Raw genomic sequence first — 23,599 nt, forward strand, 5'->3', positions numbered from 1 at the left:
GCAATCGCGTGTCAAGGTGGGAGGTCACGTTGACTAACCCTCCCATACTAGCCAGGGAGGAACTGGCTCCTGGTGGAGGCCTGCATTACACGGTGTGGAAGACCCTAAATCAGATCAGGGTCGAGGTACCAAATTCAAGACAAACATGCAGAAATGGGTTCTCTTACCAGACGAAGAAAACATCTTGTGTGCCTGTGGTGCTGTTCAGGATCCTGGCCATCTGCTGATCGATCCACGCCTAGACCAGTCTTGCACATTAGATGATCTTTTACAAGCGAATGACAAAGCTATATCGGTAGCTAATTTTTGGAAAAGCGAAGTCTGATTTCCGGACACGGAAAGTAAGTAACAAGCCATAAAATAATTGAGAGGTTGTAAACATACTCACCTTACAAATGGAATGCTTGTTGATGTTTGTCAACAGTTTAGCAGCATATTCACGGACAACACTGGCCTCACAATGGTCCACTACTGTTCTAAAATATATAAATATATCATATGTAACAAACAATTGCATTTATTTTAACAGTCAAATCACTAAATCATTGTTATTAGTAGATTAGTAATTTATCGCCTTCTCAAAAAAACCTTTTATGTCACTATATGAAAAAATAAACATGTAAATTATACATACAAGGGTTTTCTGAGCTCCAGTTGCTGCCATGCAAGACAGATCAAAGACAGACTACAGATGAAGACAGATACCAGCACCGTATAATTTACTTCCCCTAATACTATTCTAAATAATCCCCCCCCCCCCACTTATACGACAAATAGATAAATAAATGGTCTTGTCGTTTAACGGGTCAAAAATTGACATGGAGTAATATTTAACGGTCATCCCAAATACGTAAATTTGTTTCACGAAAAGGCCGCCACAAACGCTGGTCATAGTGACGTCATATGGAGGGGATGACCGTAGTTCTCAACCCCGACGCCAGGGGCGCTAGGAGAGAACCGCTCAAGAAGTGCCCCGGGTAGTCAGTCGTCCTTCAACCAAAGTTCGCTACACGACTCGATTACAAACACTTATCTCCATTTTTGCCAGTAAACTGATGATGATGGGGTAAAACACAGAGGTATCTAATCAATCTTCTGCAATCTCGGCAAAATCTTCAATATCTCCTGCGGTCTTGCTTACATCAAAATAGTCTTTCAGTTCAGATCACAAAAATATTATAATTGTCCCATGCCATCGCGGTGTGTAATTGTTTTGGGAAGATATCATTAACATCGCCTGCGATCACGGCAGAATCGAGAACACCCCCGCGGTCTTGTAAACATCGTCTTCTGCATAATCCTGAATATGTTTAGTAGTCATGTCTAGACATCATCATTGTCTTTTGCGATCACAGCAAAATTCTAAGTTTCCCCCATGATTATGTGGACATCAACATCAACTATCATGATCAGAGTTGACAGAGAGAGTTTCAGGCTGGTTTTAGAAAATATTATACAACTACGGACAATATATTTAATTTATCATCAATGATTGAAATCAGTATTAATAGAAACAAAAAACTGTTTTACTTTTTTGTGGATTTTTCATCTGCCTTCGACACAATTGACAGAAAGTCGCTGATTTATAAATTATCATGTTTGGGAGTGTCGACAAAAATGTTAAACATTTTATCAGATTATTACGATGGCACGGTGGCGGGTGTGTGGTGCAAGGGAGGTGTCACTGAGTCGTTTGCTACCACAGCCGGTTTAAGACGAGGATGTAATCTGAGCCCTCTTATGTTCTCAATGTTCATAAATGATCTGCCAGATATCTTGGAAGGGGGGTATAGTTTTGGCGGGTCTGGAGTTAATATCCTAATGTATGCAGACGATATTGTACTCATGTCAACTACAGCCCAAGGACTACAACATGATTAAAAGACTCAAAAACTATTGTGACATGTGGAATCTGGTCGTAAACCTAAACAAATCCAATGTCATAGTGTTTAGAAAAGGAGGCAGGCTAAGTGGAAACAATATATGGTGGTATAAAGGAGACCGTATAGAAGTAGTCAATCAATACAAATATCTAGGCATAACGTTTACATCTACATTATCATGGAAACATCATTTTAAAGAGAAAGCCAGGACAGCCAATTTAGCGTTAAATGCTGTGTGGGGGAACCTGATCACCAACAAAATGATACCAATTAGCACTAAATATATTATTTTCAACTCCATTATAAAATCAATTGTATGCTACGGAGCACAGGTATCTTTAAGGAGAGAAAATATGTCGAATCAATACATAAACAATATATCAGGAAATTGTTCCGTTTGCCTCACAATACACCAAATTATGTGATATATTTAGAGACCCTATCAGAAAAAATATACTTTTACACCTTGAGTCAAAATTTAAACTACATTTTAAAGAATCTATCATTAGAACAGAACCAAACCGCCTGACAAAAATCTTAGCCGAACAAATTGTAGACAAAAATATAGGCTGGAGCAGAGAATGGAGAGAGTTAGGCCTCAATTGTGGGATTTTAATAGATTTTAGAACAGACAGGTTGGACAGATTGCAGTCACAGCTGATGAGTGTGGTTGAGGGGGTGAGGGGGAGGTGGCGGGCAGACTGTCTAGGCAGAGCCCGTACATCACTCTATCACCAACAATATCTGACCCTCGACCTTGACCTCGGCGACAGACATGTATTGTGCCAAACATCTGATATTAGCGTAATATCCTGGAGTATTAAAGCGAGAGCAGAACTTGTTGACTTTAATTTTAAACCTTGGATGATTAATAAAATCTTCACATGTTCATTGTGCAATCTGAATGAAATAGAATCCGTTTTTCACTTTGTGTCCGTTTGTCCAATATTAGGTAATATAAGGAAAAAAATATTTTAATGCACTTCTTTTAAGCAAATTTGATTTTGAAGAATATTTGAATGGTAGGGAATAGGGATTGGCGGATATTGGCTGGTTTCTTAAGAGAAGCCTGGCAGTACAGATGGGCACTGGTATATAATAGGTATATATATGTGTGAGGTTGTTTTAAGTGTAAATGTAACTTTGCTGTGTTGCCAACCTGGCCGACGGCCCTTCTGACCAATATTAGTTATCGTTGGTGTTGCACCTTATTTATTACAGGCGTAATCAATTTAATTGATGTCTTAACTGTATAAGTTTTGCTTTTTCTGTCTGGATTCCAAAATGTTAGTTTATGCTAAGAAAACGATAACGCATTTTCATTTTAGTAAGACATTTATTCAGCAAACCATCATGAATTGTTCAAACGCTTTAAACGTTTATGTATTAATAGTCCGTGGCCTATTTTGGTAATTTTTATTATAAATTAAATTACCAATCTAAATCGTCTATAGTACTTCATTTCATATAGCCAGCCGATTCGTATAGCATTTCGACAGCGTTTCGGGTCATCTTCGGTCCAAGCAAATATAAATTGTTATCATATAATTTTATAACATTAACAAAGATTTCAAATACTAATTTTATATGTACTTTGTTATGCTTAAAGCGTAACAAATTCCCTAATTAAGTTCTGTATTTTTTTGTGTATGTCTGTTGGTAATGCATTAATGTCCTTATTTCTCAGTGTTTCACGGAAAGGACAAGAGCACCTTGATAATGAAAATGTCAACCCGAATAAAGTGTTAAATTGTGAGGTTGAGGTAGTACCTTAAATACTTTTAACCATTGTGAAAAGTAATAACTTTCAATTATAGGCCTACCTCAGGGCTATGCCTCATAGATCTATAAAGCATTTTTCAGTTTAATCATTGGACATATGGGCCAACAAGATCCGGGTGACATTTAATTGTGAAGCGTTAGTTTTGGCTTGAAACTGTCAGATACTGTATTTGCGAAGGTTTATATAAAATAGTTTTGTCAGCATATCTGAAAGTATGCAAACCAACTGCTGTGCTTAATATAAGAAGGTTTTAACTGACTACGATAAGATCCCCGTGCGTAGAACGGGCACACAACTAGTTTAAAATTTAAACAAATTAAAATTTTTTAGAAATTTTAAGTTTTAAAAATTTTAAATAATAAAAAATTAATTTAACAAAATTAAAAATTTAAAAATAAAAAAAAAAAACTTTGCGAAGGCGTTCATATTTAATTATTTTTTCTTTACATGGAAATATTGCTTCAATTGTTTTATGCAGTGTGAGACATGTTTTACTACTGTAAAAATAGCCAAAATAAGACACTCCAAAATCATTCTAAAAATAACACAAGACTTATAACTTGTTAAGTAGTAATACTGTTGTTTTTGATATTTTTCAAAGTTGAACTATATACTAACTGATATCTCCATGTTTCCTATGCCGAAGAGTTATTTTTAATAAGTTAGGCCTTATTAATATTTTTTTATATAGGTACTGATGTTTTTATTAATGTTTTTTAATAAAAGATTTTAAATATTTTTGTCTATTTTTTGCCAAGTTTTTAAAACTTGTAAATGTTTCTGAGCTTAAAAAGTAGATATTCATTTTTAAAATAATTTTTCATTAAATCTCGTCCCAAAAAAAATCCCGTCCCGCCGGAATTAAAACAATCTCGTCTCGTCTCGAAATGAAAAATCTAGTCTCGTCCATCACTAATTTTTATATTGTTTTCTGTGAACATGGCAAAATCCTGTATATCTACTGCAGTCTTGTTGTCATCAACAAAGTCTTCTGCAATCAGGGAAACATCATATTATGTCCCCCCCAATCACGGCAAAAGCATGGTTTTTCCCAAAGAAATAATCATTGTTGCTGATGATCGCAGAAAAATCTTGTACTTTCCCTGAGTTTGTGAAGACAATATGGTGAAACCATAGGACAACAAACAATAAACAACAGCCGACATTTTCAATAATTTTTTAGTTCCGGTTATTTTGCTAAAAACCATTAAAACTTAAAATTGACTTTAAAAACCGACCCATCGCTAATTAATCTCAAGATTCATGCCTGTACATTGGCTCACCGCATGGTAAAGTGAATGATGTCAGGGCAAGTATCAAGCAGTGTAACAGCTCCACGAGGTGTCAAAGCCAGACCTGACAAGAGATTGAGGGCAGCAGCTCGTACGACAACATCACCACTGGAGCACAGTCCTCCCTCATGCAACAGCCACCTTATGTTGGGCTCACACTCCCCCTCCCAGTCCTACAACAAACAAATTCAAATATGCATTCTGTTTGTGAAGTGGGAAATAATAATTAAGTGGGTTGATAATAATTACTCAGGAATCATGTTCATGTTAAAATTAAGTTCCAACAAATATCTTTAATGTTGTACATAGGCAATTCTTTTCCTTTGAAATACCTGAGTAAGGCTTAACATCTTGTTGAGGCAGAGTACTGTATTACGTGTGATACTGATTCCCATGAAGCTGTGAGGTGATTCACAATGAAACGCGGTCAACAGTTGCCACAGGTTGGCAGCACTGTCAGCAGACTGACGGGACCTCAGGGCTGCCAATAACACCTGCAGCTTGCTGTCCAGTAGGGCTAATAACAATGAAAAATCATTATTACTTCAGAAAGTCTCAATTTTAACTGTACCACTGTTGGCATCTTATAAATTACAATCGTAGGTCCGGGTTCCGTAAAAGCATCAGACTTGATCTCCAGGACAATTGCGTGTGAGATGTGTAAGTCTAAGTGTATATGACGAGTCCTTGATATCACCAGATAAAGGTTAGTGAACTCCACAAAATTTTACAAATAAATATTACCTCGCCAAAGACTTTGAATTAAAGGTTTTAATGTTGCAAATAGTTGTTGGTTTTCAGTCTCCCATTTTAAAAATTAAAACTAATTCCAAGTCTTAAAGTTTCCTACTAATAACATAAAGCATGTGATTTAAAAGTAACATTAATTTGGTGATTTTGGAACAGGATTTCGCCCAGATCACAAGTGACCATGATGGATCGCAGGAGATGCTCATGATGTGGCTGCTATGGTGGTTGTGACCATGATTGAATTGAATTGAATTGAAAATGTCTTTATTCATATAATATACAGTGGTATACATCGAATGGCGTCATTATGCTAAATTACAGCTAACAAATTAATTTCTTTACATTTCCTCCATAAGCCATAAGGTACATATTTAAAACAAAAGTTGATCATAAACAACAACAAGTATGGTTGTCAGAGTTCATCAAATTTATATAATGTTTTATTTGTCGAATGCAGTTTTAATTTTTTCTTAAACAGTTTTACATCTTTAACGTTTCTTAATTCCACAGGTAGCCGTAGTAAAAACTTAGCACCCGCATTTAATGTTTTTTTATTATAAAACTCTAGCCTGTGGAAATCAATGGCAATTTGATTTCTATTTCTTGTAAAATAGGAATGGCTGTCACCTAACCTGGGAACCAGATTGTTTATACTTAGTTTTTTAGCATGAAGTGCTGTGTGAAAAACATATAAACTGTAAACAGTCATTATGCCCAAATCTGTTAAATTGCTTACGAACCGAATCACCAAAATTCAAATTCATTATGAATCTTATCGCCCTTTTTTGAAGAATAAGAATTCTATCCAAATTTTGTTTTGATGTACCTCCATAGATTTCAATGCCATAACTGATTGCTGATTCAATAAGAGAAAAATAAATGGTTTTTAATTTATTTACTGAGCAAAAATTAGACATCCTATATAAAGCATACAATGCAGAGGTGACTTTGTTAACTACATGATCTATGTGGAGATTCCATGATAAATTTTCATCCAATGTTAAGCCTAAAAATTTGGTAGAAACAACTTTTTCCAAAGAGTGGTTGTTTATTTTTATTACTGGATTTACTGAATATTTACTTCTTCCTGCATTGAACATGATAAAATTGGTTTTACTTGTATTTAATAATAGTTTGTGATTATTCAAAAAGTTATGGATACCCAATAAAGCTGAAGAAGAACTATGTTCCAAATTATTTATTGTATTACTACTAATTTTGAAACTTGCATCATCTGCATATAGACAAAGTGTTTTTGTTGAGCCATTTTGAAAAGAATGTGGAATATCTTTTAGATAGCACAGAAACAACAGAGGTCCAAGGATAGAACCTTGCGGGACCCCATGCTGCATCTGTGCTAGCGAAGAATGACTGGTGACTGTTTGATTATTAATGGTACTTTTTATTTCAACAAATTGTTTTCTATTAACCAAGTATGAGCTAATCCAATTTAAAGTATTACCATTGATTCCAAGGCCTTTGATTTTGTTTAAAAGAATTTTGTGTGAGACGCTATCAAAAGCTCTGCTCAGGTCCAAGAAAATACCTATTGTTTTCTCTCCTTTATCCACAGAGTCAATTACCGAATTAATGAAATCTATGCCAGCAGTAATAACTGATCTATTTGGTCTAAATCCATGTTGTTCCTTATCATGCAAACAATTGGTTTCTAAAAAAATGTACTAACTGATTGTAGGCTGCTCTTTCAACCATGATATCTCTGCAACCATGGAAGATAACAACAATGGCGCCCTAGTTTATCCCTTTATTTATGATCCTAGTTTATAGTCATGATGACATTGGATGTGATGAATGAATACATACATATTTAGATATTAATAAAGAAAAGGACATGCCTTTTAAGTTCAGGTTTCAATAAAAAACTCTAATTTATTGAAGAAAAATCAGAAGACAATAATAGGTTTTACATACCTCCGTCAAATAGTCCAACGATTAATATTGCTCATCAGCTTGCATGTTTCAAAGCTGTTGAAAAGTTAAGGGGGGTGTAAGTTACTTTTCAGCCACCCTGTATAAAGTGTATGCAGTTGACAAATTAATAAACATCTGACTTGTTTTCCAATTACATTTTAAATCCACAGATAAATATTGCTTTTTTTGCAGTTACCAGGATGAACTTTACATAATAAAGCTTGGTTGGAATGTAATTTAATCCCAATATAAAAAAAAACACTTTTCTCAAAAAAAAAAAAAAAATAATAAACCTCAAGAACATACCTAGACTATAGTATTCCTGAGTATGACTTTGTCCGAGACAGCGCAAAACCAGCATTACTAACGTTTGCCAATCACTGCCGCCAACATTGAAGTGCAGACATTTCTTGCACACTGCTAAAGTGTTAAGACAAATCTTTTTCCACTGAAAATTAAAAAAAAATTACAGGGTGCGGTAAAACGAGTGGTAAAACCGATCTATTTTCTGCCTCGCACAGTTCAGCAACAGATCATCTGAAGGTGGTGGGGGTAAGCTTGTTGGAAAGCCTATGCAATATGTATGAATAGGCCTAATACCACACATCAACAAAAATGTTCATTACACAAATGTGGTAAATTTTAATTATTGTTATTTCACTTCATTGACAATTATGAAAAAAATTCCGTATTGCTTTGAATTGAGTAGCATCGATTCAAATCTAAAATCTTTTGAATCGAATCGTTGCTTTGAATCGAAAATTTGTTGCTGCTTTGCACACCCCTAAAATAAAATGGCGACCTTCCCATTTAGGAAGGAGTAGGAAGAAATAGTAATTGTAGACTATATGTTTATTAGTGTTTGAAAAAGAGACGTTCCAAATCAGAACATTCTTATTTCTTTTTTATACGCTCCGCATAATCAAAATACTTACCTCGGCTACATTACAATCATTAGTGAGATCAAAGTTGACTTTATAAAGAAATATAAGTACCGTATGAATATTTTTAAAATCTTGAAACAAAGTATTTTCTTCCTTTTTAATAGGGATATTTGAATAATAATCACTGTATCTGGAAATATGTATTGTTAAATTAGTTAAAACAAGCAAATACGAGTAATTTAATAGTCTTTTGAAAGTGGCAGTTTGACACACATTAATAATTGTCAGTCAATTTTTTATATATTTTAAGATGATTAAAAGCAAGACATTTAAAATAATCTACTACTAGACACTGCAAATCTCTCACTGAGAACAACTCTGAAGTAGAAACTTCTGGTGTGTAACCAAAATGTGTGGGCCTCAACATCGTGTTAACCCCCTATAATAAAATCACAACTATCCAAGGAATAGTTTTGAGAGATCCTGGATCCTAGCCCCTTATTGTTGGGGGTGTGAGTCGCTGGTCAAAGACCCAAAATACTGCAGAATTACTGTAGTGAGGACGCTTTACTACCTGCTTGAGTCAACGCCTAATTTTCCAGTCGTCGAATTAACGTTACAGCCAATAAGCATGCTAGAGAAACTAATTTATAAATTTTTCATGTAATTTTAATCATCTTCAAATGAAAGAAAGACAAATGGATGAAAAATTAGTGTGAGTCAAACTACCATTTTCAAAAAATCTATTAAATTATTTGCTTATTTTTAACTAATTTCACTTGGTTTTTTTTCAATTACAGGGTGTTCATAGAAGAAAATCGTTGGTTTAACCCTTTATAGTGTTTAAATAAATTTTAAAAAAATCTTTAAATTATGTACCAAACAAAAGAATAACTCAAACAGTTTTGTTTTATGGTAAATTTCGTATGACCAGGAAATTCCTATGCCATAATCCTATCGAAAAACATATTTTTTCTAGTGGCAGAAAATTAAAACTTGTTTACACATTTTTACCCTTTCCCATTTTGGGATACCCCATAATCTTTAAATGTACAGCCACATTGAGTAACACATCATTTTAAGGGTCTTGTCTTAATAAAAGAAAACAAACAGTGAAAACTAGAGGTCTCTATCTCATTGTAATAGAAAATAACGTTTAGTGTTTTTTTTTTCAATTGTTCGCCAATTATTACTGGGTTGAGATAGATAACTCTAGTTTTTGCCATTTGTTTTCTTTTATTAAGACATTAAGACCTTTCAAATGAGGGATTTTAATTTCAAAATGTTAAGTTGAACCTTCTCCCGCAGCCCCTCAAACAGAAATATTGGATATTTTCCGTTAATTTGCCACCACTACACTTTTCTGTTTCTATTAATTCAATATCCCTTGAAAACTGTTCCATATATAAAATACATTAGGCATAATTAAACTAATGTTCGTGGCGTGCTGTATGATGTTAAGTTTTTGCGAATAAAAGGAATTTCAATAATAATTTTAATGGTTGTGAACTAACGTTAAAGGTCCGAAAAATGTATAATCGTTCACTCAACAATGTAGCCCCTCATATTCAAGATGGTTGATTCAAACAGAAATAAAATATAGACTATTAAACAACAAAAGTTAAAAAGGGGAAGGTAGTTACTTTTCAGCCATACTGTATAGGCTATATTTTTTATGTTGGTTAAGATCAAGGCGTGTTGAATAGAACAGGTGGGCCAAACCGTGTGGCAGAATCCGTGTGACGTCACACGATTCCCCGATTCGCAACAGTAACCGCAACAGCACTGAAATGATTTCTTTTCACAACGAGAAGCCAGCATGGACGCAGACTGCTGAGATCGATGAACTGATGTCAATGAGTTACTGCGAAATTAAAGCGGATCCCACTTGTTTTTGAAAGCTCTTACACACATACTCTATGGAGATGAACAGTAAATAGAGCTCCAATGTATTTTGGGTAGAGCTCAGTTTCATCCAAGCGTCATCAATGGATCTTTAGTGGAAAGAACCTCGTATAGTTAGGAAAAGGAGACTTAATTTATATCAGGAGAAATACCTGAAATAAAGGTCTAAAGATTTCCATTAAATATGATTTTACCAAATTTAATAAAATTATTCAAAACATCTGTTAGCTGATATATCTGTCAGCTCACTACAGATCTCATGTTTGTTGGTGTGTCACCATACAACGGATCCCAGGATGCACACTAAACACACACACACACACACACATATACACACAAACAACACTTTGAAAACCACTTTTTGGGGTTCAGGGGGACCCAAAATGGACATTTCCACCAAAAACTCAAACCCCAAAATTTTTACAAAAAAATACTTTCTCAATATATTCAGAGAGGAGAGATAGTAACAAATAAAATCAAAATACCATAAAATAATCTAATACAAAAAATTAATTCATTAATTGATTACTATTTACTTTAATTCAATTAAATTCTCATCATTTTTTAAAATAATTGAGCGAAGCTCACTTTCCCTCACTTTGTAACTTCTTTGTAAGAGCATCAGAATGTAATGGCTTGACCAATTGATATGAAATTTGGCCAACAGCTAAAGAATACTGAGCACAATGTTTTGGTAAAAAATATTTGCGAATTTCCTTCTGGATTTTATTTTACGGGTCACGCAATTTCGCTTGTTATTTTAATGTAAGTTGAAAGAAAAATTATATTGGGTTTATGACATATGGGTTTATCTCGTTTCATTTAAATAAGATAAACATATGTTAATTGTTTGTAACTGTTTTGTTTACATTTCAATGTTTACTTTCATCCTAGGTTAAAGTTGGAATGTAACAGTTTATCAATGGAAGTAACAGTTTTGCTATATTTGTTTTGAGCATGCCTCAAAGGCCACGTCGTAATATTGGTCGTCGCACCAATAATGCAAATATTGTAAGAGAGTGGCGTCGTGAACAAGAAGAACCAGATGAAGCAGTGGCGGAAGAAGCTGATAATGATAGGCAGTTAGCTAATCAATTCCAACATGAATTAGATGCACTAAAATTTTACACTTGCACTAACTGTCATCGCCAACAGCTAACAGCTTCAAACCAATCACCGATTTGTTCGCGTTGTCGTTCAAATGCAACTAAATTCACGGCGTTAAATAATATGGATGTGTCAAGTGTCCCGAAAGAATTAACTGACCTGACGATTGTAGAACAAATGTTGATTGCACGAGTACATCCCGCTATGCGCATTTACAAAGTACAAGCAAATGGTCAGGATGGCCAGTTTCACTACAAAGGTAACATCATTAATGTTGAGCAAGATATTAATGACATAGCATCTGTCTTACCTACACTGCCCGAAAACTTAAAAGTCATCATTGTCCAACGTCAAGGCGTCTTTGGCCATATCGATTTCAAAGTTCGAAGTGAAAAACTACAGCAAGCACTTATTTGGCTGAAGGCAAATAATCCATTCTATTTTGACATAACCATTAGTGATGAAGCGCTACACCAACTACCAGTCAATGATTTTGTTCACATACTATCAGATAAATTGGTCATTCTTTAGAACTTAAATAATAACGGACAAACAAACGGAGAATCTGTTGATAGGGAACATATTGTAGGTCGTTAGCTGCTTTAGCCATTGACAATCTTTAAATAATGCTTCGCTCATTTATGCGTCTAAAGTGTAACGAACGGCAGACCACCCTAGTTTATAATTCATTTCCAAAACTGTTTAGGCCTACATCAGAATCACAGCACAACACCACGGTAGATTCCTAATCGGTTTATTTTTTCTACAATCAATCAATAAACAAATTTAACACAATAATCACCAAATTCTAATAATCTTACTGAATTGAACAACCACTCAGGTTAGGGTAGCCTAAGATTCAAAATTTTATCTCAAACCCAGTTAGGCTAAGCAAATTTCAAATGTGAATCTTTCCTGAGTTTGGCTGGATCTGAGCTTCAGTTTTGACCTCACATACTAATGCACTTATGGCTTACCATCTCCTGGTCGTGGCTGGGTGAGTTGGCTACCATGATGAGTTGCAACAGTGTGTGAGGAGGACACAACAGGGCCTCGGAGACCCATAAACTCTGCTCTGGGCTCACTTCTACATTCAAAACATACCACAGACCACAGTTAATATACCTTAATACAAGGAGTCTTGATTTTTAACAGTATTAACTAGGGGTCTTTAAGTCAGACTTTTTCCTTCAGATCAAAATTGTAAACATATCAATTTGTTGCCTCTCAAGCAAAAGGTGGTATCTCCATTTAGGTGAATTTTAAGGAGAGGCCTAAAAAAAACACAGTTATATTTTGTTTTATAAATCCAAAATGGATGAACTTAGATTATTGATTTTTGGATTCTAATTTCGTACTGTAGCTTTAAACTACCCTTAAGATAGATTTGAATATTAATGTATATACAGTACTATGAAAAAAATATATATGTTATGTTTATATTTATACAGGGTGTCCCGTAAGTAAACGGCCAGACTACAAGAAATGGTTTTATGGGTCAAAATAAAGAGAAAATCAAGAATGAGATTTTCCCAAAAATGTGTTGTTAACCAGATATCATCAATTGTTTTTTTTTTGCATAAAAATTTTTATTCAACAATTTTCCAAATTATCTTTATAAATTATAATACTTATGAATTTAAGGTAGAAGAAACCTAGACCTATCATAGAAAATATATTAAGTTAGTCCAATTTGAAATTTCAAAATTGTGGCCATTAAAGTTTTTGTAGCTTAAACTACCAAAAATGGGCAATTTTAAGGAAAAATGTCAAGGACACTTTTATTTAGAATTTAAAATTTCCTATGAAACGAAATTAAGTTGAAAAATATCAAATAACAAACAGTCAAAGGTGATTTTTAGTTGTAAAATGAGGCGACCCATGACTAGCGTTATTCTACCTCATCTCCGGTGGTCGTGTAGACATCATCATCGTATTACCCGACCGGGACAAAGTCCTGAACATATCCCGTGGCCTTGTAGTCATTCATTATCATCATCTCCTCTCCTTCGGGTAGACCCCCCTTTTTTATTCTTTTTGTCATCGTCTTCACCGGGCAAGGCAAACTCCTGATTATCCTCCACGGTAAAAGAAACATCATCATCGTCTTCAGCGGGAGTGGCAAAATTCTGATCATCTCCCGTGGCTGTATAGTTATCACTATCGTCTCGCCAGTCATATAGAACCTTTATTGTCTCCCGCGACCGCAGCAAAACTTTTTATAATTCCCCACGGTTGTGTAGTCATTGCCATAATTTCCTGATGCCCCAGAAAAATCCTGAATATCTCCTGCAGTTACGGAAACATCATCATCTTCTGTGATCACAGCAAATTTCTGATCATCTTCCCTGACCATGTAGGCATCATTATCGACTTCTACAATCATAGAAAAATACTAATAATCTTCCACGGTGGTGTAGATATCATCATCATCTTTTTGCGGTTACGGAAACATCATTGTTGTCATGCACAATCGCGGTTATTTATCGATCAAGCAATATTTCGGGTATCGGTATATCGGCATCGACTTTTGACGATCGTTTCTCGATAACAATACCAATGTCCAAGAATCAACACATCCTCCATTGATCATTAGTTATTTAAAAACATATATCTTACAATTAACATGTTAATGATTTTACTGTACATGGCATAATAAGTTAACACAATAATAAATACCTAAAAGAAATTGAAGAAACTTCAGAACCAAAAATAGAAGATTAAAGTCATCTTGGCCTGAAGGTGGGATCAGCAAAAACCTCTTGAATGTGTTTTTCCATGGGAGGGATGCGAGATTGGAGGGTTCTGTGAGCCAACTGATCTCTAGATATCTAGTCATCAAACAGCAGTTAGTTGTCAAATAATAAACATTCTAACCTAGGAGTTATTGAGAAAAATTAAGGTTATTTGTCAACTTTCAAAAACAAGGTAGTCAAGAAAAATTGTTTAATTTATTATTATGTCAAATCAAAAACATATTCTTTTCTCTCTTTCAAAATTATCACTACCAGGATTTTAAATCCTTAAATCCTGGACTTCTTGGATTGAACATCTAGTTGAATTGTTATCACATCACTGTAATAGGTTAATACATTTTTTGGAATTTTTTAAATTTTGAGTAGACAATTTTGTTAAAACTGAGATTACCAGAAATTTAGTTAGTAATAATATGTTTGTTTAGAGTTTATTCTCTAACAAACGTTACAAAATATACATGTTGCAAAACATCATACTGAGAAGCCATAAAAATATCTTACGAGGTAAGCTCTGCCAAGGCCTGTAGAGCTGCAGTGTGTGTTGTTGCATTTTGAAACGAATAGAGAGAACATCTACAGCCATGAGGGATGTTGGACGCCTGTAATAAAGCATTATTGTTGATAACAGCCGAAATATATGTTTTCTGTTCTATTTTTTTAAATGTCTGTATTTTTGTGCTGGACACAGAACAAGCAAAAAATATTAAGATATTAAATGAGAAAACAAACCATTAACTCTGTAAAATTTCATGGCCATACTATCAAGCAACCTAATATCACCAATTTATTTACAGAAATTATGAAAAAAGGATTGAAAATTAAAATCCACACAGAATGTAAAATATACTTTCTACCATTAGCTTGTCAACAACCTTTATCATGAGTAAGCGGTGGGAGTAACTATGATATTAGATAGAGAAAACCACAAACGTTGCGATAACTTTTGAACTGTAATTGTTTCAACAATGGGGGGTAGCACTGTTTTGTTTATAATTATAAGGACCATAACACATTAACTTTAATCATTACAGACTTTTTTCTTAAAATCAGATTTTTGTTATTTTATGGTTTTTTATGGGAAAATAGCCTAAGTTACAATAACTTTTGAACCGTAATTTTGACGGAAATGGGGTTTTTACGATTTTGTTCAGAATTTTAAGGACTATAACATACTAGATTTTTATAAAAATCGTTCAGGCCATTTTTGGTAAAATTAGATTTTTCAGTTATTTTATGGGAAAATAACCATTAATGATCAAAATTTCAAAAAAATTAAAAAATGCCTGGAGATATCAGGGATTAGTACCTACATACCAAATTTCATCAAAATCAGACTACAGGTGTGGTCTGTAGCTATGTACACATCCACACATACAGACACACACACACACACAGGCATCACTTCAAAAACCCCTTGTTTGGGTTCAGGGGGCAAAGGCAAACAGCTATATCCACTCAAAACTCAATCTCTAAAATTGTTACGGAAACAATACTTTCTCCATATATTAGGTATAGGGGAAGAAAGTAAAAAACACCCCAATATTAACAGTTTTTACTTCTTTGATCAGGTACCGGTAACAATAGAAAATTTAAAAATAGAAAAGCAGTAAATTTCAACATTAATAACCTGCAACTGTCGCAGTGTACGTTGTGACAGAGCCATTGGAGTATTGTTTTCAGTGACATGAGACAGCTCCAGTAGATGGTCCAGTCCCACAGTGAGGACAGCCCAGTATGTGGACAACAACCTCTCCGCTCCCATTTCCCCCAGCACCACACCTAGCAGACTATAGTCACTAAACAAGTCTAGGTCAAGAATTGTGATTACGTTGGGGACGATGAACAGGCATGCCTTTAAACTTAAACACAATGAGCTTCACTCTATACAGAGACAGATTGTATACATCTGTCATAGGGTATCTTGATGTAAAGCAAAGCAATCCTTAGTGAAGGAAAATGTAACACTTAGTCAACATTAGACAGTATTTTAAAAACTGTCCAATTAACAGATATTATGGATAAGTGGGCTAAACAAACATGAAACTCTGACCAACCTCTGAGGGAGGGTGTGCTGTGGGGGCTGACAGCCCAATGAGACTGGCAGAGCCAGGGTAGGTGCAAAGTCTGTGTGATTAGGTGAGGCAATGAAACAGAAGCTGGGCAGCTCAGTACATAGTCTGCATACACCAGCAGAGCTAGCAACTGAGCTCCATCTCTCTGTAGCCTCCACTCAGACAACTGGAACATGCCTGTACAAAAACAAACACAAGTGATACTCTCAATTTAACAATATTTTGTTACAACTCAGTTCATAGTCTGATTATATAAGCAGAGCCAAAAACTAGTTAGCTCGACCCTTAAAAAGAATACACTTTTTTACATACAATGGAACTTTTAGCGAATTTCCCATATAGGGAATAAGCTATTACCGTAGTACTCGTGGTAAGACCTGGACCATCCGTTCAAATTCATGTATATATATATTTATATATATATATATATACTAGCAGAGTACCCGTCCTTCGTACGGGGTTGGAATATAAGTATAAAATGCTTATTGCAGTTATACTCAAGCTTTGCGTTTGCAATAAGGGAGGACACAGTTTGATACAATTTGCTTTTTTAAATTTACAGTATTCTATAGTATTACACATCTACCATAGCCATAATGTTCTACCACTTCACCTAAACAATAGAGAAAAATAAATGATCAACAATTCGCAAAATATCACAAATTATTCATGAAATGAAAAACATAAACACAACTGTAAACAATCCTACTTTGACAGTTCTCATTGCGAATCACAGTTTTTGTTGGTGCTTAGTTCAAATTAGCTGTTTTCATAAATGCAAAAAAAAATATAGTGCTGCACCCTGTTGGTAAATCATATAACTTTTTAATGCTTTTCCATATCATAGAACCAACTTTTTTTAGTTGAAACAGCTGACTAAATTCTTTAATTCCCTTTAAATATGAATACTCATAAGGTTAATATGGGGAATTACAGAGCCACTGGGGTGGAGCCCGAAAGGATTTTTGAGATAAGAATGTGCCTATATGTTAATCGGGAATGTAAGCTATCGTCATGCCAAATTTCAGCCCAATCCGTCCAGTGTGATTGAACTTCAAACACACAAACAAACAAACAAACAAACACACAAACTTTCACATTTATAATATTAGTAAGATTTATATATATATATGTGTGTCTGTTAGCGCGATAACTCGAGCAAAAATGATCCGATTTTGATGAAATTTGGTAAAAAACGTGTAACTGTAAACCTATGTTTATTCGAACCAGTTTGCGAACCAGCGTGATTGGACCATGGGAACGGGGCTTTATGGGGGCTTTTATGGGGTAAAAATGGGTTTTTTCCCATTTTTGACCAAAAGAACATAACATTTTGCAATTTCTTCCCAAACAATTTTGTAGAGCTTAAAAAAACAAATAATCTAGTTATATTGAAGCGTTATAATGCGCCTAATGGTTACGGAGAAAATTCCAAAAAATTGTAAATTCAAAATTCTCATGTTATTCTTATGGAGAATAAGTAAACTGTTGTAGTTTGCTTGTTTATTAACAACATATTTTGCCCAAATTTGGAAAATGTTTTTACTTCTTACTAACTATTAACATTTTACATAAAAAAACACTTTTACCCTCCCCGTTGCAGCAAACCTAAGTACTCGTTAAACTAATGTTCTTTATAGGGAATAAATGTGATATTTTTAAGGAGACAATTTAGTGTAAATCCAATCAGGCAAATGGAAATTTGCTTAGTCTGCAGGTTTGCTGCGGCGGGGGTATTTTTACATTGGTAGTGGATGAGGTTAAAATCATGCATTTTGCAGCCCTTTTAGAGCTACTTGAGCTTGTAACTGAAACTATTTTTTTTTTTTTTTCAATTTTGTAAAAATTACCTTTTATTAAATGCAGTATGAACTGCTCGTGTTGACTTAAACTTTGCCGTATTGTAGAATTGTGTCTAGCCAGGTTTTTCAGTGTGGCAACTATCGGGATAGCGGAGCAACCAGTGTCTTCATTGATTTCACCCTAAAAAATGATTAGAAATCATGCTTCCATGTAAATATTTGTGTTAATCTCAAATTACTCAACTAGCCGCCATACCCTTGCTTAGCAACGGGAAAAGAACGCTAAAGAGAATAATTGTGTTCTATAGATCTGCTGTATGAAAAGTTATTAACTCAAGAATAAATGTACACAATTTACACAAAGCACCATCCAAATCCTTTTCAAACAAATCCTCCGTATCAATTACACAATTCTAATATTAAGTGTATTCATTAAGAATAGCATTGCGAGCCGTCAAGGCAGAGCCCTACCCTAGGACAGTACTATGTCTATTATTCCTGTAGTATATTGGCTCTTTTCATGGAAAATATCTTCTCAATTGGTCAAGTAGTTTTCACGTTATGGGCATGGTATTTACTCCAAACTTTTACATCAACAATATATATTTCCTTTCCTTCTATCTAGGTTACGGACTTGATCAGAGATCCAAAGTATTAACAGGCTACTCCGTTTACCAGACATTATTTTGGGGGAAAACGAATATACAAACACAATTTTTCTTTATAAACATAAACAAATACATTAAATAAGTTGATAAATTATGCACTAAAAAAATAGCCCGAGAGGATTTTTGAGATAAGAATAGGCCTATATGTTAATCGGGAACATGAGATATAATGATGCCAAATTACAGCCCAATTTGTCCATTAGTAATGCCTGATTGAGTTCCAAATAAACAAACACACTAACTTTCACATTTATAATATTACTAATTACTAGCAGAGTACCCGTCCTTGGTACAGGGCTGGCATATAAGTTTAAAATGCTTATTGCAGTATACTCAAGCTTTGCGTTTTGCAATGGGGGAGGTTTTACAAAGTTTGATAAAACTTGCTTCTTTAAATTGACGGTATAACACATCTACCATAGCCAAAATGTTCTACGACTTCATCTAAACAATGAAGAAAAATAAATTATAAAAAAATTCGCAAGAATCACAAATTATTCATGACAATAAAAACATAAACATAACTCTAAACAATCCTATTTTGACAGTTCTCATTGCGTATCAGTTTTTTTTTGCTGCTTAGTTCAAATTACCTGTTTACATAAATGCAAAAAAAGTTATAGTGCTGCACCCTGCTGGTAAATCTTATAACTTTATAGTGCTTTTGTATATCATACAACCAACTTTTTTAGTTGAAACAGCTGACTAAATTCTTCAATTTCCATTAAATATGAATACTCATAAGGTTAACATGGGGAACTACAGAGCCACTGGGGCAGAGCCTGGAAGGATTTTTGAGATAAGAATATGCCTATATGTTAATCGGGAATGTGAGCTATCATCATGCCAAATTTCAGCCCAATCCGTCCAGTGGTTTTATGCGTGATTGAACTTCAAACAAACAAACACACAAACTTTCACATTTATAATATTAGTAAGATTATGATAACTAGCAGAGTACATATCCTTCGTATGGAGTTGGTGTATAAGTATATAATACTAATTAAAGTTATACTCTTGTGCTTTGCGTTTGCAATGGAGGAGGATGTAACGGTTGTTTAAATTTACAGTATGCTATAGCATAACACATCCACCATAGCCATAATGTTCTACCACTGCACCTAAACAATAGAAAATATATTATTCCCTACATGGGAAATTCGCTAAAAGTAAATCATCACATAATCAAAACAGGTTGCACAATATCACAAATGATTTGTTAAATTAAAAACATAAACATAACTTGTAACAATCTTACTTTGGCAGTTCTCATTATGTATCACAGGTTTTTGTTGCTGCTTAGTTCAAACATTGAGTATAAACATAACAGTTATGTTTATACTCAATGGTTCAAATGAGCTGATCTCATAAATGCAAACAATTTAATAGTGCTGCTATTTTAATGCTATTGAATATCATAGTACCAACTTAATTAGTTAAAACAGCTGAAAAAATTCTATCTATACTATCATAAAATTTAGGTGGTATCTGTCTGTCTGTCTCGCTGTAACGTCCAAAACTGATATAGCCAAAAGTAAAGCACATAGATGGTCCACATTACTAGGAATGTCTTAGACCGATTCACTTCCCTGAGTTCACCTCGGGTTACGTACCGTGGGCGTCCAAAGTTTTGAGGTGAGGTTTTCAAAAGTAAATATTGATTAGTATTAGGGGTCTGCGGTGCACCGAAAAAGTCGTACGGTACAAGCTTAATTACCGTCATGGTTCGGTTCGGTACAGCATTTTACGCGGTACAAACTCAGTTCGGTACAACCTATTATAATAATAAACTACTATCAGTTTACTATCGTAGTCAACGCAGTTGGATCCTAGCACATAAAAGGCTTATCAGATGTTTGTTTAGATCTTCATAATTTATTACTAGGGTAGTGATGCAATAAAAAACCATTAGCAGTCCAAAATCCATTAATATTTTATCACGACAATAATTGTTGTACTCAAGTACTTCCAAGAACTCTTGAGTTTTATCACAATCCTTTTTCGATTTTCCGTAATAATTATTACAAGAGTGGCCCTGTAACATTTTGTCATAACTTGAACCCATATGACATTATGGATCCTTTCATGTTCAGGAGTTGCTGGAGAGTTCCGTGGAGGGGCGAGCAGGGGCGAGCAGGGGCGTGTGGGACTTTTTTAGTATCTATAATGGCAACCTGCCTGCCGCTTACTTCGCTTTGTCAGTGTGACCAACGTCACGCAGCTTCCGTGCCCCGTCTTCTGAACTGTCGGTTAAAAAAAATGTAAATCTAAGTAAGAAAGGCCAATATCTCTTGTAAGCTCTAATGATGATAATTGATGATAAATATTTGATCATTTTTCAAAAGCTTATATGGTTTTTAGTGTATTCTAAAATGTTTTTCCACTTGTAGCCACATTATGTTGTTCATGTTGATCTTCGTCAATGATAATGTAGTCAGCATGGTACTACCCAGTAGTGATGGTCAAAACCAGAAATTTCGAATCTCAAAACCGAAACCGAAACTTTAAAAAATCGAATCCCGAATCTCGAATCTCAAAACCTAAACGCGAAACTTTTTTACTTAGCTGGTTACAAAGGTCAAGGTTACAAAAAATACACAATCATAAAATTTTAAGTATGCAATCAAAACTGAAAGAGATCGACTACTCCTGACCATGACATAACATAAAATACAGTATGTGAATGTGACTGATAATCTTAAAACCTAATACAACATAATTTTTTATAAACAACCAACAAAAAAAATAAATTAAACTTCTAACAAGAAACAAAACATGAATATTAGATTAATTAGAACATGTAGTGGTTCAATATTTCTTTGTGTTTAGTAAATATTGATGTGAAACTGAACTGTACCAGTTAGAGTACCTATTTACCTTCAGGTTAATAAGAGTACCTATTTTGAAGTTCAGAATAAAATTTACTTGTTTCATTACTATTAATGGTGATGTTTGCTCTGTTCAAGGCCCCACTAGAAAAAACAGGCCATGCTGCAGCGTGGATAGCGCAACACTAAGTCACAGTGGTGGATGGGTGTACTAAACTCTTGCCATTAAAATCTTACAAACAGCCAGCTTGTTTATTTACCTAAAACATATGGTAATGGTGATGGCAATGAATTTATCAATGAAATCTATCCACTAGTGTGACGTCATGGATCCTGCAGCATGGCCTGCTTTTTCTAGTGGGGCCTTGCTCTGTTGCTACCAGCTTGTTTGGAAACAGTGTTAAAAACAATAACAATGTCACAAATAAATGTCAGCAGTTTCAAAAATAAAACTGCTAAAATCTTGAATTTCGAAACTTTTGAATCTCGAAACTTGGTGATCGAATCTCGAAAAATTGGTGATCGAATCTCGAAACCGAAACTTTTCTTAAGTTTTGATGGTTTTGAGATTTGAGATTCGGTTTTGACACATCACTACTACCCAGTGTCGCCAGTACGTTTAAAAATTTCAGTCATTTTTCATTGCGATAAAACTTTGTTTACATTACTTAAGAACTGCCTGATTTTCTGTATAACCTCTCTGTCACAATTTTATTTGCTTCAATTGGCATTAATTTGGCTAGTTACTGTTATAAAGTAAATTATATTTACCTGAAAAATGCAGAATTGAAAGGCCTAATGTTCAAATGGTTTTTTGTTTACCTTGAAAGTGAATAATAGTGTGAATAATGCGAACCCTTCAATGAAAGTTTTATTGGATGTAGTAATATTATTTTCAAATCACTTGACTTTTATGATAACATATATTTAATGCCCTTGCCTTTCCATTAAAATTCGGCCTTAGAGGGGGTTTTTCCAATCATCATAAGTCCGTGTTTCCTACAAAATAGTAGCACTTCGGCTAACATCCTTGTTCATTGTTTGTGTGAATCTTCATATTGTAGGTGTTCTTCATTATATAGGATGATACGATAGTATTTTTAAAAAATCTCTATTTCTTCTTCTTGGTGGCGTTCTACTTCTTTCTTATGTTTCCATGGCTAAAAAATCGGTTCTTTCAATGATTGCTCAAGAATTACAGTACCCTGTCAATTCATTTTTCTTATTTGTTAAAATATATCAATTGGCCAGGGTTTCTAGATTTGTTATATATAATATATTAGAATGTAAATTAAAATAGTAAATATTTAATTTCAACAAAATCAGTAAATGTACCAAATGCGTTTTGTTGAATTGAAAAATAAATAACAGGAATTAAATTATACAGCTGATCAAAATGTAAACAATTATGTTCTTCATAAGGATAACCTGGGAAACTTTAAAAGCCACTGGTGCAGAGCCCAAGGGACTATTTCAAAAATGTAAGGCCAGTTTGCAAATCTACGCAACACGCTCTTTCTAATGAGACATCAATGGATAAAATCAGTTAAGAAATGGCGGAGGAGTTCAACCGACAAACTTCGTGTTCGCGTATTAATTATATAGATGATATCCCAATTCTATTTTATCATAAAAATAATAGTTTTTATTATGGCTGATGATTTCCTCTCTAACTCTAGTCAGTATTTTCGTATTTTACAATACTAAAATTACTTTTTTCTAATAAAATATATACATGAAACCAACTACCATGATTTAGTTTCCTTGAAAATAATCTGTTAGTAATAGTTTTATGTATTTTAATAAAAAAATATATCTTTTTGCCAGCTACTTCCTTTTTTCGTTACACAATTTTGTTAGCAATTGGAACGGGTGGTGCAAGAGGGGAGGGGGAGTGTCTATGACCTTGAGTCCCCCTGCCTGGCTGGTGAGAGTGA

The 23,599-nt window shown here is 34.3% G+C and overlaps 1 protein-coding gene across 1 annotated transcript in view; it reads right to left on the minus strand.

Moving 5' to 3' along the window:
• The window catches only part of LOC128982487 (uncharacterized), a 50,782-nt gene that overhangs the window by 20,068 nt on the left and 7,115 nt on the right, over window positions 1–23,599 (minus strand). Inside the window, exons 3-12 of the mRNA XM_054401449.1 lie at window positions 18,215–18,347; window positions 16,347–16,541; window positions 15,920–16,071; window positions 14,794–14,891; window positions 14,216–14,367; window positions 12,514–12,623; window positions 7,947–8,088; window positions 5,291–5,475; window positions 4,950–5,131; window positions 389–476 (exon numbers count right to left, since the gene is read on the minus strand). Of these exons, the coding sequence (XP_054257424.1) occupies window positions 389–476; window positions 4,950–5,131; window positions 5,291–5,475; window positions 7,947–8,088; window positions 12,514–12,623; window positions 14,216–14,367; window positions 14,794–14,891; window positions 15,920–16,071; window positions 16,347–16,541; window positions 18,215–18,347 (1,437 nt within the window). The remainder of the gene's footprint in view (window positions 1–388; window positions 477–4,949; window positions 5,132–5,290; window positions 5,476–7,946; window positions 8,089–12,513; window positions 12,624–14,215; window positions 14,368–14,793; window positions 14,892–15,919; window positions 16,072–16,346; window positions 16,542–18,214; window positions 18,348–23,599) is intronic.

The sequence above is a fragment of the Macrosteles quadrilineatus genome, unplaced genomic scaffold, assembly GCF_028750875.1.
Source record: "Macrosteles quadrilineatus isolate MER2022 unplaced genomic scaffold, UCM_ALF_1.0 Scaffold_385__1_contigs__length_82126, whole genome shotgun sequence".
NCBI lineage: Eukaryota > Metazoa > Arthropoda > Insecta > Hemiptera > Cicadellidae > Macrosteles > Macrosteles quadrilineatus.